Genomic DNA, 11,939 nt, shown 5'->3' with positions numbered 1-11,939 from the left:
CAGCTGCCAGCACAGCTCTTGTGCTATGAATAAGCAGACAAAAGGTGCATTGATTGCTAGCAGAACAGCTTGCCCGCTGCAGCTTTCCTTCCCAGCAATGGTTTGCTTTTTAGTGGAGGGACTTTTTCTGGGTCAGGCTGCAATTTATCTGCTGGGATGATTGTTCCCCATTAACAAGTGAGGCCAAGCCTGAATCAACAGAAAAGGCACACACAGCTGGGTGCCCAACAATACATATGCCAGGTACTTCACAGCCACAGATGAGTCCTCTTCAAGGTTGTTTACCTTTTAATACTGCATACAGCACACAGGATTCAAAAACAAGAATCTCATTAAAAACAGAATAAACTTGCCAAGATTAGCATAAAAAAATTCTCTGCCAAGTTACTCAGGATGGGCAGGGCAAACACACCATCCAAGGACCATTATGTGGGCAGTTTCTCTTAATCCTCTGCCTAAGAGGCCTCACTGGGCCATCAAAGGGAAGCTTGTGAATCCCAGCACTGTCAAAACCTTTTAATTTATTTATTTTTTTAGGTTTTGCAGAGAGGATATTTGTGCAGCACTTGGAAAAAGAAAGCCCACTCCTCTTTACAAGAACCCACACATTCCTCTTAAGTTTTCAGGTATGAAGGACAAGATAATTTACGGTACTCTCGTCTTATCCTTATAGTTATTTTTTTAAAAAATGGCTCCAGGGTGAGGAAGCGTATTATGGGTTCCTTGAGAGCCTGAAGAAAACTTGTAAACAGTATTGCAGATGTAGATTAACTAGGTTTGCAACAAGTCCTCAATTTGTGCTGGTTTTGGAAGGCAACTCCCAGTAACACAATTATACCTCTGCATGCCAAGTATTGACAAACTGGTCACTGGTCAGTATTGGTAGGGCTTTCCTCATTATCTGACAGAAGGGGGCAAGATCCAAAGCTGTCCTTGTGTTCTGCTACTTATCTATTTCCCCAGCCCAGGAAAGGCTAATCTGCAGCACCAAAAAGACGTATTTGATCTGCACAGGAAAAATCCAGATTGCTAAGGCGCTGCTGCAGCATCAGGCTTGGGCTGAGGCAGAATACATGTGATCTGCTTGGAATTCAGGCAGCTCAGTCTCAGGGCAGGGTCCTGTCTTAAAAAGGGTCATAAGCCGACAGAAAATTACCCACCCAATTCAACAGGCGTAAAGAATCCTGTAAGTAATAAAGCCTTCCCCACCCCATTTTTGGCTGGCAAACCCACCCATTGAGTTTGAAAACTGAACTGCATGGTGACTTGCTGCTTACACTCAATAAGCCATCTCTCTCCTTTGTACCATATTGGGGAACCTTTGCATTTTTAAAAAAAAGGGATTTCAGCAATTTCATAAGGTTTAAAATTTTTTCTCCCACCTGCAAAAAGAAAAAGAAAAACCCACTCCTGTCTGGAAATGTTAAAATTTACTCTTCCTGCCCCATCTATGTAAGGCGGCTTCAGTGATGAAAGTCTCATTAGGTGAGAATATTCCTCATCCCCAATGGCAGTTATTCTTGGGCAGAATGAAGGAAATGCAAGACACCAACAAGCATTACTGTCTTGCTCCAAGTCCCCATCATTCTTCCTCTATAATAGAGATACGTTTGATTTAAGCCTACAGCCAGCGTGGGGTCCCAAACACGAGGCAAGGGTTACACTACTCTGCAAGTGTACAGGGCATGCCCTACCCCAGGGAACTGCAGAGCTCCTTCTATTGACAACCTCCACTTTTCTTTTTTTATAAAAAGCAAAAGATAAAACCACTCTAGGGGACAAAGGTGTGCGCACACATTTGCAGTGGGGCTTCCCCAGTTGCAGGTAAATAATGCATGTTTAAACACATCAGAGGAGTGAGCTGTGGGTTATCAGCCAGAGAAGCAGACAGAGGACATGCTTTCTGTCAGGGACTTTCCAAAATGCTGGTCTCAGGGGGAAGTAATACTGGTCAGTGAAACTTGGCAACATACAGGATGGCATATTGCCAGGAGCAATCCCTGCACTTTAAAAGGTAACTACTAAAGCATATTGATGGAAGTTCAAGATGCGTATCCTTAAGGTAGTCAAAGCAAGGCAATTCCCCAGTGACACTAAGCTCGCATGCAAATACGTCAGTTGCATGTAAACTAGCATTTTACCAAAACGTAGAGGAAGTTTAACAAAACCCAAGCCCACCAGCATCATTCACAAATGGAAGGGAACACACCAGCAGCAGTTCTTCAGCTAGTCTCAACTGTGTGAGCAATAGTGTAGCTCGCATGTGACTTTATCTGCTCTTGTTTAAGGCACCAGAAACACCCAAGCCTTGCTACAAGCTCTGCACTCTTCCAAAAAACCCATTGGCAATGCAATAAACTTTGGGATTTACCTCCCACTCTGGCAGAGGCAGCTTGCTGATGCAGGGCCTAAGTGGATACACAGGTTGAAGGCTCCTGACCCCACCAGGCCCAATTACTGTGGATGCCCTTTTGCCTGTCCCCACCTCTAAGCTTCATACCACCTCACGCAATGAGTGGTGTGTGTGGTTCTGAAAGGGGGTTGATTCTTCCTGGGCAGCTGCCTTTGGGGTATCTTTCTTTTGCCTGGGTGGGGTTGGTGGTGGGAAAGATGGACTCTGTAAGACAGCATAGATTTCATCCTGGCCAGGTGGGCCCTGGGCTAGTCTGTGCAACAGGGGCTTCAGCAGGCCAACAGTCAGCTGGGATGACCCACCTGGGAGAAAGGGAGGAGGATCAAGTTCTGTTGGGGGTAAGTATTGCTGAAGAACGCTCAGGATGTCAGAAGCGCTCAGATTTGCAGGGCAGAGTTCCCACAGCTTGTCCAAGTAAGGGTCCAGGTCCCTATGCTGGGAGCACTCTCTCAAAAGGATGGCGAAGATCTCTTTGTTCAGCAAAGGGCTTAGCATGGAGAACTTTTCTGCAGCCTCCATCACACGCTGCCATCTCCTATGCTGGATAAGGAGGTCCATGGCCTGCAGAATGGCTTTGGGCCGCTGGCTGCATAGCAGGAGCTCAATCTCCATTTCTCCATCTGCCAGAGAGCCCCTGCTCCTCCTTGGCAGCACAGCCAGTGCCCTTTTGTAGAGGGGCACAGCACCCTCGGGGCCCTCCTTGTTGCCGTAAGTCCAAGAGGCACCCAGGTACTCTTGGGACAGCCCCACAAACTGAGGCAGCCACTTAGGCTTGAACTGGTGCAGCAAGAGACAGACGAGTTCAAAAAGTGGAACCATCCCATTTAGAGGCCCCTCCTCTTGCTTGCTGAGGCCGGGCACTGATCCCCCCAAGATTTTCTTCCACACATCTGGAGTAGCTCTGGCTACCAGTACTCCATCCCCATTCTGTTGCAGTTGCAGGTGGTTTTGGATAGCCTTCCAAGAGGCCCCAGGGAAGGAACTGAAGATGGCATTCAGATAGGCCAGGTTCTCCTTGTTTAAGTCCAAGTGTAGAAGACGACCGAGCTCCTGCTCCACGAGCGTCTCACCATAGCTCTCCACCTCACTTTCCGAGGCCCCGACCACACACAATTTAAGGAATTCCAGCTTTTGGTAGCTCTGCAGTTCCAGCTGCATTGTGCCCAGCAGTTTGGCATAAGGCTCTGGGAGAGCCCTGGGACGTTTATCCTTGGAAGCAAGGCTATAGCACAGGATGGAGGAGAGTGCAATGGGAGCCTGGAACATGTCTCCCTTTTTCAGTTTCTCTACGGTGAGCTGAGAGCTGCTGAGGCTCCGCCGCTGATAGTATTTGCAGGCCTCTTCAAAAACCATCTCCACCAGGGTGGGCTCTTCCCTGTCGGTACCAGAGAAGTCAAGGCTGTAGATGCCATTTGGACCCAGGAGCTGCACTTCCTCCTCCTCGGCATGGAAGTCCAAAAAAAGCACTTCCTCCGTGCTCAGGACTTTCTTTTCTATCAACTGCCTGCTGCCCAAGTCCACAAGATAAAGAGCCCCTCCAAAGAAGCAGGCAAGGGTGTCCCCAAAAACCTTCAGCTGGACCTGCTCCCCTGGAGCCAAGGCACTTCCCCCAAAGTCAAAGATGGGTCTCCACACTCCGTCAGGCTGTACCAGCTCCACAGCTCCTGCCGTGCTAACCAGGAGGAGCCCCCTGCGACTAGAGAGCACACAGCTGTGGATATCCAAAGGGTCCATGTTTGCCAAGAGTCCCACACAGCCCAAGAGCAGCTTCTTGAAGTCCACTTCACTGCCTGGAAGCAAAGCCTTAGTACAAATGCAACCTTTGGATGGAGCAGCAATGATGATGTCAGCATTTTCAGGACGCCAGATGAGGACAAACTTGGCTACTCCCTGGAAGGTGGCTGGAGTGGGCAGCAGGAAAACACCAGAGGGTGAGGCGAGAACTCGGTACACAGGGCTGTTGTGCAAGACAATCCTTAAGGGGCTCAGCTGGGCTCCCTGCTCCCCGATCTGAAGGCGTCTAGTGCAGATGCAGTACCTGAAGGCTCTCCTCTCGGGCATCAGCTGGGCGTCCAAGGGGGGCCTCTCCTCACACCACACCAGCTGGGCCCCCCAGCTGCAGATGGAGACAACCCGGGCACGAGCTCCATGGCACAGCTCCAGGCTCTGCAGCAAGTGCCACCCCACTGCGGGCACAAATCGCCAGAGTTCAGTCTTGCCATGCTCCCAGATGATGGTCAGCACCCAAGGGACAGTTGTCGCGGGGCTTTCCAGGAAAAGCAGCCCCACCACGGGCGGCTGAGGAGGCTGCCAACTCCTCTCCAGGTCCGCCCCGTCCGCGCCCAGGCGCTGGAAGGCCACAACCCGAGCCTGCGAGGCCGGCTGGTTCCACAACAGAAGCAGATGCTGCCTGTCCGGGCTGGCTAGGAGGCGGCTGGGAGCCTCGCCCGGGCGACCCTGCTCCAGCAGCTCTCGCAGGCAGCGGCCGCGAACGAAGTCGCTCCAGTCCGAGACCTGCCGCAGCTTCATCTCGGGGCGTCCGCCGCGGCTGCCGACCACATGGGGAAGGAGCTCAGCGGGACGCGCCGCGGCGGGGCGAAGCTGGCGGCGCCTCCCCAACGCGCCCTGCCTCTTCCAGCCGGTCTCTCCGGCGCCACTATATCCCCCCTCGACGCCCTTCTTGCTCTCGCCGGGCGCTTCCACGTCCTCGAGGAGGGGGGCCCCGCTGCCTGCCACTGACGCCTCCCGAGTCCCCTTAACTCTAGTCCGCCAGCTCCTGCGCGCCCTGCTCCTCCGCAGCGGTCAGGTCCTGGCACTCCCGGGCTCCGTCCCTCGTCCCGCTGCCCCGCTTCTTCCCTTTTTCTCCCTTCCTCGCGCGCTCTCGGGAGTTGACAGCGGCTCTCCCTTAGGCGCCCCGGGGTCCGCTCCGAGGAGGCCGAGCGCCGCGCCGAGTGCAGGCAGGTCGACCCGGGCGTTTCTCTAGCGAAGCTCTGGGCGCGCGGGCAGCGAGAACCTCGGCGCCTCTCCCCGTCCAGGTCCGAAAGCAACAGCGCCCCGCACAATTACTGCAATCACGAGGCCTCTCGTTTCCGGGCGCAGTTGCTTCCGCGGCCGGGCCTCGGCGGCAGAGCCCGAGCTGCCTCCGGCTCTCTTACTTCCGTCCCTGCCCGATGAGGTTAAAAATCTCTCCGCCCCGACTGAGCTGCGGCTCCGGAGTGCAGAAGCAGGCAGAGGAGAGCAGGAGCCCTGCCGGGCCTGCTTTACAGCTCCGCCCTGCGTTAAAGAGACACGTCATTATCATCATTAGTTTTCACTTGTATGGCGCTTCATATTTCGACGGAATCTCTAAGCGGTTTAACTTTTAGAGGAAGGTCGCAGAGTATTTACTACGAAGGGTGAGAGGACTCAGCAGGCCTTTGGCCCCTCAAAATTAGCCGCTTTGCATTACCTGCAATGCATGTTTACTCCGGTGCAAATCCCATGGTGTTCAGCAGCGTTTACTTCGTATAACACTGCAATTTACCATCGAAGTAAATCACAAGTCAGTGGTTTTTAGGATTGTTGAAAGCAGCAGAAGGCTTCCTCGGGGTTTTCTGACAGGAGACCAGTCACTGGTTTTATTTAACAGTGCAGTCATAGTTCCCCCTGCTTGAGTGGGCCTCACAGGAAAGTGGCTTTAGGGTAAAGTTGGCAGTCTAAACTTGTAGTAACATGGTGTGCAGTCCACAAACAAATACGTTCAGGGCTTGAAGTACACAAAAAGCAGCTTCTAGCCTTGAGAATAAACCCTACTGAAATAAACTGAATTTTCTTCTCATAGGATCAGGCTGCTTTCTTAAATTCATTTATAAAACCTCCACCAAAGTTTATTTCAAAAAGGGGTTCAGTCCTGTGCACCCTTACATTCTAGAACCACTGTGGAACTTACGTTTGAGTAAAGGTGCATAGGATTGGGTTGCATATCTGTCTTGGCTCAGAGAATATTGTGTTCCAGTTTTTCAGAAAGCAACCTCAGTTTTACCTGCATAGGAGTAGTGGGGAATAGGAAGGATTGGGCCCAGCTTGGTGGTTTGCCCTAGGCATCAAGTTGGCCACTATGAAAACAGGATGCTGGACTAGATCAGCTATTGGCCTGATCCAGCAGGCTGTCCTTATGTTCTTAAGGATGGTGTGTCTGAACTATACAAATGTGTGTGTGGGTGGCAATACTTCTCAGATGAGGTTTCTTGCTTTGCCAAGAGTGGGGCACATTTCCCGTCTTTGTATTTATTTATTCTTCAGAAGCAAACAAGCAGGGGCAGGAAAAAGTCTGGAATGACAAACACGCCCAGACTATCTGCAGAGCAGGATGAACAGCCGTCTAGTTGCAAATTTCTGCAAATCTGCTGACTGCAAGCAAGCGAACCAAACGTCAACAGTTTGTTCTTATCTAACAGTGAGTATGCGCAGCGGTACATGAAGAGTACACATTTACAGGTCAACAAACCAGCTGATTGATTTGATCTGATTAAATTGCATGGATTAATTTGCAGCTAGGGTTTCTTCATGCTTGTGCTGTGTGAGTGTGTAAAAGCACATGGAGGATCCCTCCTGCCTGGTGGTGGTAACTGCTTCTTTTACACAGGCTACTTCAAGGTCTTAGGAACGGGGATCAACTGATTAGGGATCTTGGAGGCAAATTATGTGGATGTGGATCCTTTCACTAGTAAAGGAGAAGAGAAGTTTTCCATTAGGACCATACCTGTCAACTTTTTCCTTTTTTTAAGGGAAATTCCCTTATTCCGAATAGGATTCCTCGCAAGAAAAGGAAAAAGTTGACAGCTATGACAGCCTTAAGATTCCCGTACGCAGGACACTGCAGCCCTGTAGTACGATTCTTTGCACGTTGACTCTGGAGTAAGCCGCAGTATGTTTAACAGAGCTTCCCCCTAGGTAAAAAAGCGCGTGGGATGTAAATACAGTGGATCGGGCTGGGAAAATTACAACTGCTTCCGTACTTTCTAATCCTGGGGTAGATTACAAAAATAACTGGCTGCGGGGAGCCAGTTCTGCTGAAAGTTTCCTCCCCCCCCCCCCCCATATATGCCTGTGTAAGGCCGGCTCTCGCCTATGCCGTTCGCTTTTCATCCGCACTCAACTCGCACTAGTACCCAGCAGAAGCCGTTCTCCGCAAGGTGGTTGGAGGTGGGACCGGGCAGATAAAGGACGGCGCGCCTGCGTAGTAGGTTGAGGGCGGGGCGAAGTCTGACTCGGTGGCGCATGCGCGCCGAGAGGCGGTCGCCCCGCTCAGGTAACGGGGGCTATTTCGCTCCCTTCCTTTTAGGGTCCGGCCTCGGTTGCGCCCCGCGCTGTGTAGTTAGGCTGCGCCCTTTGAGGCTAGGGAAGGAGCGGCCAGGGTGCGAAGTTGGGGTGGCGGTGGGAGAGGACCTGGCGGCATTGCCTGGGGTCGGGTGGCAAAACATGACTGGGAGGGAGGCGTGTTGGGGTGCAGAGGGGGACCTTTGAGGAGGCTGCCTGTGGGGCGCTCTTGGGGGCGTGTTTAGGGAGAAGGGGGCCTGAGCGCACCTGTTTTTCTGTGTACGTGGGATAGGGGGACGTACCTGGGATGGGAAGAGGAGAGCCCCGTTTACAGTGGAGGTGAGTTGGGGTGGGGCAGGGTGGGGCGGGAGGAAGTAGGTAGGTGCCGCTGCTCAGGAGGCAGTTTTATGCATTTCCTGCTCTAGTCATCTCCCCCCACTCCTCTTTTCTGTTGTCAAGCGCTTTCCCCTTCCTGCACCCCTGTTGCAGTAGTATGGAAGAGGGAAGAGCTCTCATTGGGGGCAGGTGAAGTGTCTTGTTCTGCTGTTGCCCACACGCTTAAGCTTCCACGTGGTTCCCTGCCCTCATAGTTGGGACCAGTGTGCTCTTTCTTCTCTTGTTTCCACATATTTTGATAAAAGATTGGCTTCCCTGCCCCAAATCTTGTTTCTGTATGGGGTCCATTCTTCATAGATCATGTAATACAGAGTCGATTCCCAGCTGTTGGAGATGACTAAATTAATATTCTTCAAGGGTGGATTCCCTTCTTTCCTTAGCCTTCCAGGGTATACCAATGGGCACAGTGAAGACTGTTAATCGGTTCTTAGGAGTTGGCTCCTATGTTTATAGCTTATACCGTCACAGTGCATGTACGCGCTTTGTTATGTGTTCACAGGAAAGCTGAGTGATTATAGCAGCTGGGTGCACAAGAAAAGTGTACACATGCATTATAATACATATGTGTTGTCCACTTTCTTTGATGATCTATGTATGTGTTAATTCCCACAGAAGTAGCTCCATGTTGGGATTTTGTAATGCCTGAAGCAGCTCCAAGTGTGCTTGCACATGTTAATAAAATCAAACAACTTCTCAGAAGTATTGCAGTCTCCATGTGCCAGTTGTGTTTTGATTTCTTCTGTCTATAGTTTTTTTGGGGTCACACATAACCAAGTGAGGGAACCTAAAATTGAAATGGTGATTGCTTGCTTAACAACAAGGCATATGTTTTAAAAATGACTTATAAAATACCTTATGCATTTCCCCATTTCATAAAGCAAACACTTTGAAGTAAAAGAGAAGCTGTAGAACTTAAAACCACAGTTGAAGTGGTATTCATGATGACCCTTGTCTTTATGCATGAAAGCAGCCATAAGGGAAATAGGAAAATACACATGGGGTTACAGCTAGCTAACTATGGCTTCCCTCCTCCAGCAGGCCATTACCTTTCTACACACACACACACCATTTCTGCCCCCTTCACAAACAATATTCTGTGGTTACTGAGAATTTTCTGCCCATATTGGTGGTTTTTGTTTTTAAATTGTTTTATATCTGCAACCCTTGGAGTTCCCTTGAATGAACTGATTCCTCTCTCATATTTCTCTGTGGTCTTGTTACTTTTCCTGGCATTCCCCACTTGATTTTTCTTTTCCTGGCATTCCCCACTTGATTTCACTATTAGTAATTTCATCATCATCTTGTGCCTCCACTCGATGCAACCCCTTATATCCCACCATAATGCGTATCTGTTCACATAATCCCAACACTGTGCTTTGAAAGTATATTAGCATTTATTCAAAGGTAACAGATTCCATGGTTTACATTTTGTGGTAGCTCTGACACAGATTAGAAGATTTCCTCGTGGTTTTTATTTCTGTAACAACTTCTCATTGAAACTTTGTTTAAATAATTAACATTTGTACATAATGATGGGGAGCTGAAGTTGTAAGAGTATAGTTAACTTAAAAGACAATCTGCATTCATGCCTAAGTAGGAATTTGAACCCATACCTCTCCAGTTCAAGAGGTAACATTGCCCACCAGCTCACATTCCAATAGCAAAATTTGATTAGAGGTTTGTGTCCCAGTGTTGATGGTTAGTTTATTATAATTGAGATTGATTGGCCTGGAGAATGGTCTGAAGGTACCTGGCACACTTTTGCTGCAAGTACAAAGCAGAATTGGCTCTATCAGGAAAGAGTAGACAGACTACAGACTTGGCAAATATACTTTGTTCTTTATTAGAGTCCCAAGATCTATTAACCAGAGCCAGGAACAAAAGACATACAGTTATAATTAAAGAAGAGGGTCCTCTGAGTACATTCTGAGCCCAGGAATTGGTTTTCAGTACCATAACTGAGGGAACGCAGGTGGCGCTGTGGGTTAAAGCCTCAGCGCCTAGGGCTTGCGGATCGAAAGGTCGGCGGTTCGAATCCCTGCGGCGGGGTGCGCTCCCGCTGCTCGGTCCCAGCGCCTGCCAACCTAGCAGTTCGAAAGCACCTCCGGGTGCAAGTAGATAAATAGGGACCGCTTTCTAGCGGGAAGGTAAACGGCGTTTCCGTGTGCAGCTCTGGCTCGCTAGAGCAGCGATGTCACACTGGCCACGTGACCCGGAAGTGTCTCCGGACAGCGCTGGCCCCTGGCCTCTTAAGTGAGATGGGCGCACAACCCCAGAGTCTGGCAAGACTGGCCCGTACGGGCAGGGGTACCTTTACCTTTACCTTACCACCATAACTGAATTAAGCTCACAACCCTTTCACAGAAAAGTGCATTCCTGGTTAGCATTCTTCATTTCTGCATCCTAATTTAGGTGTAAAAAGTCATCTTGTTGCTATTTTTAAACAACTGGGAGTCAGGAATGCTTCCTAATTTATTGCAAATGGTCTAGAGATCTATCAGTAGATTCCAGTCTACACTCTTCCCACCCCTGCTATAATGGGTGGATTCTTGGGAATCCTTTGTAAGCTGTTCGGAGGCTCTGATGTAGAGGGACATCTTATATTATGGTTCTAAATATCATAAATAAAACTGCATATTTGTGACTGATATGTCTAACCCTTAATGGGTGACCATCCGTTTGTCTGCCATTCTCTAGAAGTAGTTGTGGTTGGTTATGCCAACAGGGTCTATTTTATTTTTCTGTCTCTAATTCTTCTACTTTCTCATTTTGCTTCTGTATTTTCCCTCTGTGTATTAGTAAGATCAGCCGGTTGGGTGTTTTTGTGGTGGAGGGATCTGAAACACGTGAGCTAAAGTTGCTGGGCAGTGAATCAAGTCATTATCAGGCAGGTTTTAACCTGAGAGTTGGAACATGGCAGGACAGCAGGGGTTCTTGCATTGCAAACTTGATCTTGTTGTATTCTTTTCTCCCTTTCTTTTTGTATTACAGAAGTAGTAGCTGCTTTACATGGGGACTTCTTAGACACTGAGCTGTACAAAAGAAGATCAAAATTGTAAGTGCTGATTCTAAGGAAGGTACTTGTATCACACCTGTAATTAACTTCAGTCAGATGCTTTGCTTTCTCGGGATAAGAAGTTTGAAATTCAAAACTGGCTACTCTATTACTTCAGCTGTAGGTTTCAGGATAATAAAATAATGTTACCCCCCACTGGCTGTGGAGTGTGTTTGCAACTTAATATGAGGCAGTTGGAGTCTATATTGCTTACACACAAGTGGTTTCCTTAGTTCCAATTAGTTCTAGGTGTGCAAATGTATTCCTGGATGTGGGGTCGCAAGAGGCTTAATTTATAGGCACTAAGGCCATTCTGAGGTTATTGTGGGCTTAATTTTGTTCCCTTGTAGATCAGTTTTAAACTCTGGCAGTAGAAAGAAATGAGCTTGCCTCTGAATATCATTTGCTGGGAATGGGAGAGTGCTGTTGCAGGCATGCCTTGCCTAGGGGCTTCCCTTTGGCATCTGGTTGGCTACTGAGACCAGAATGGTGGACAAGATAAGCTCAGCAGAGTTCTTCTTACGTAGTTTCAGTCATGGGATGAGACTGCAAGTTATGACAGGGAAACATTGCACTGTAAAATATTATGTTTAGAACAGAAAATTCTATTTCTAGAAATATTTCAGTTTCACCATATAATTGTGTGGTGCCATAGAGTATTTCCTGATTTTAATGTCATCTCTGCAAAAGTCAATGTTTAATCTTGCTTCTTCTTTTTTAGTCTTTCTGCATAATATGAGATAAGGAGAAATTAATGTATCTGGCAGCAGCTGTGTA

The 11,939-nt window shown here is 48.8% G+C and overlaps 2 protein-coding genes across 9 annotated transcripts in view; one reads left to right on the top strand and one right to left on the bottom strand.

The window, feature by feature from the left end:
* Positions 1-270: 270 nt before the first annotated feature.
* HPS6 (HPS6 biogenesis of lysosomal organelles complex 2 subunit 3) lies at positions 271-4,942 on the bottom strand (the record flags this gene model as incomplete). Its single annotated transcript, XM_083737939.1, has 1 exon — positions 271-4,942. The coding sequence occupies one exon, from the start codon at positions 4,940-4,942 to the stop codon at positions 2,495-2,497; it is 2,448 nt and encodes an 815-aa protein (XP_083594065.1). The 3' UTR covers positions 271-2,494.
* ARMH3 (armadillo like helical domain containing 3) overlaps positions 4,709-11,939 on the top strand; it is a 126,102-nt gene continuing 118,871 nt past the window's right edge. The window contains exons 1-3 of one of the 8 annotated variants that reach the window (XM_083737948.1): positions 4,709-4,738; positions 6,695-6,848; positions 11,099-11,162. The gene's annotated coding sequence lies outside the window, so the exon portion shown is untranslated. Of the gene's footprint in view, positions 4,739-5,612; positions 5,809-6,694; positions 6,849-7,623; positions 7,704-7,735; positions 8,051-11,098; positions 11,215-11,939 lie in introns of those variants that run through there. The other 7 variants (XM_083737947.1, XM_083737951.1, XM_083737945.1 and 4 more) reach the window with 7 other exon arrangements.

Source organism: Podarcis gaigeae (assembly GCF_964106915.1).
Source record: "Podarcis gaigeae genome assembly, chromosome: 5".
In the NCBI taxonomy this organism is placed as follows: domain Eukaryota; kingdom Metazoa; phylum Chordata; class Lepidosauria; order Squamata; family Lacertidae; genus Podarcis; species Podarcis gaigeae.
Note: the sequence above shows the minus strand (reverse complement) of the source record. Positions and strands in the feature narration are given on the sequence as shown.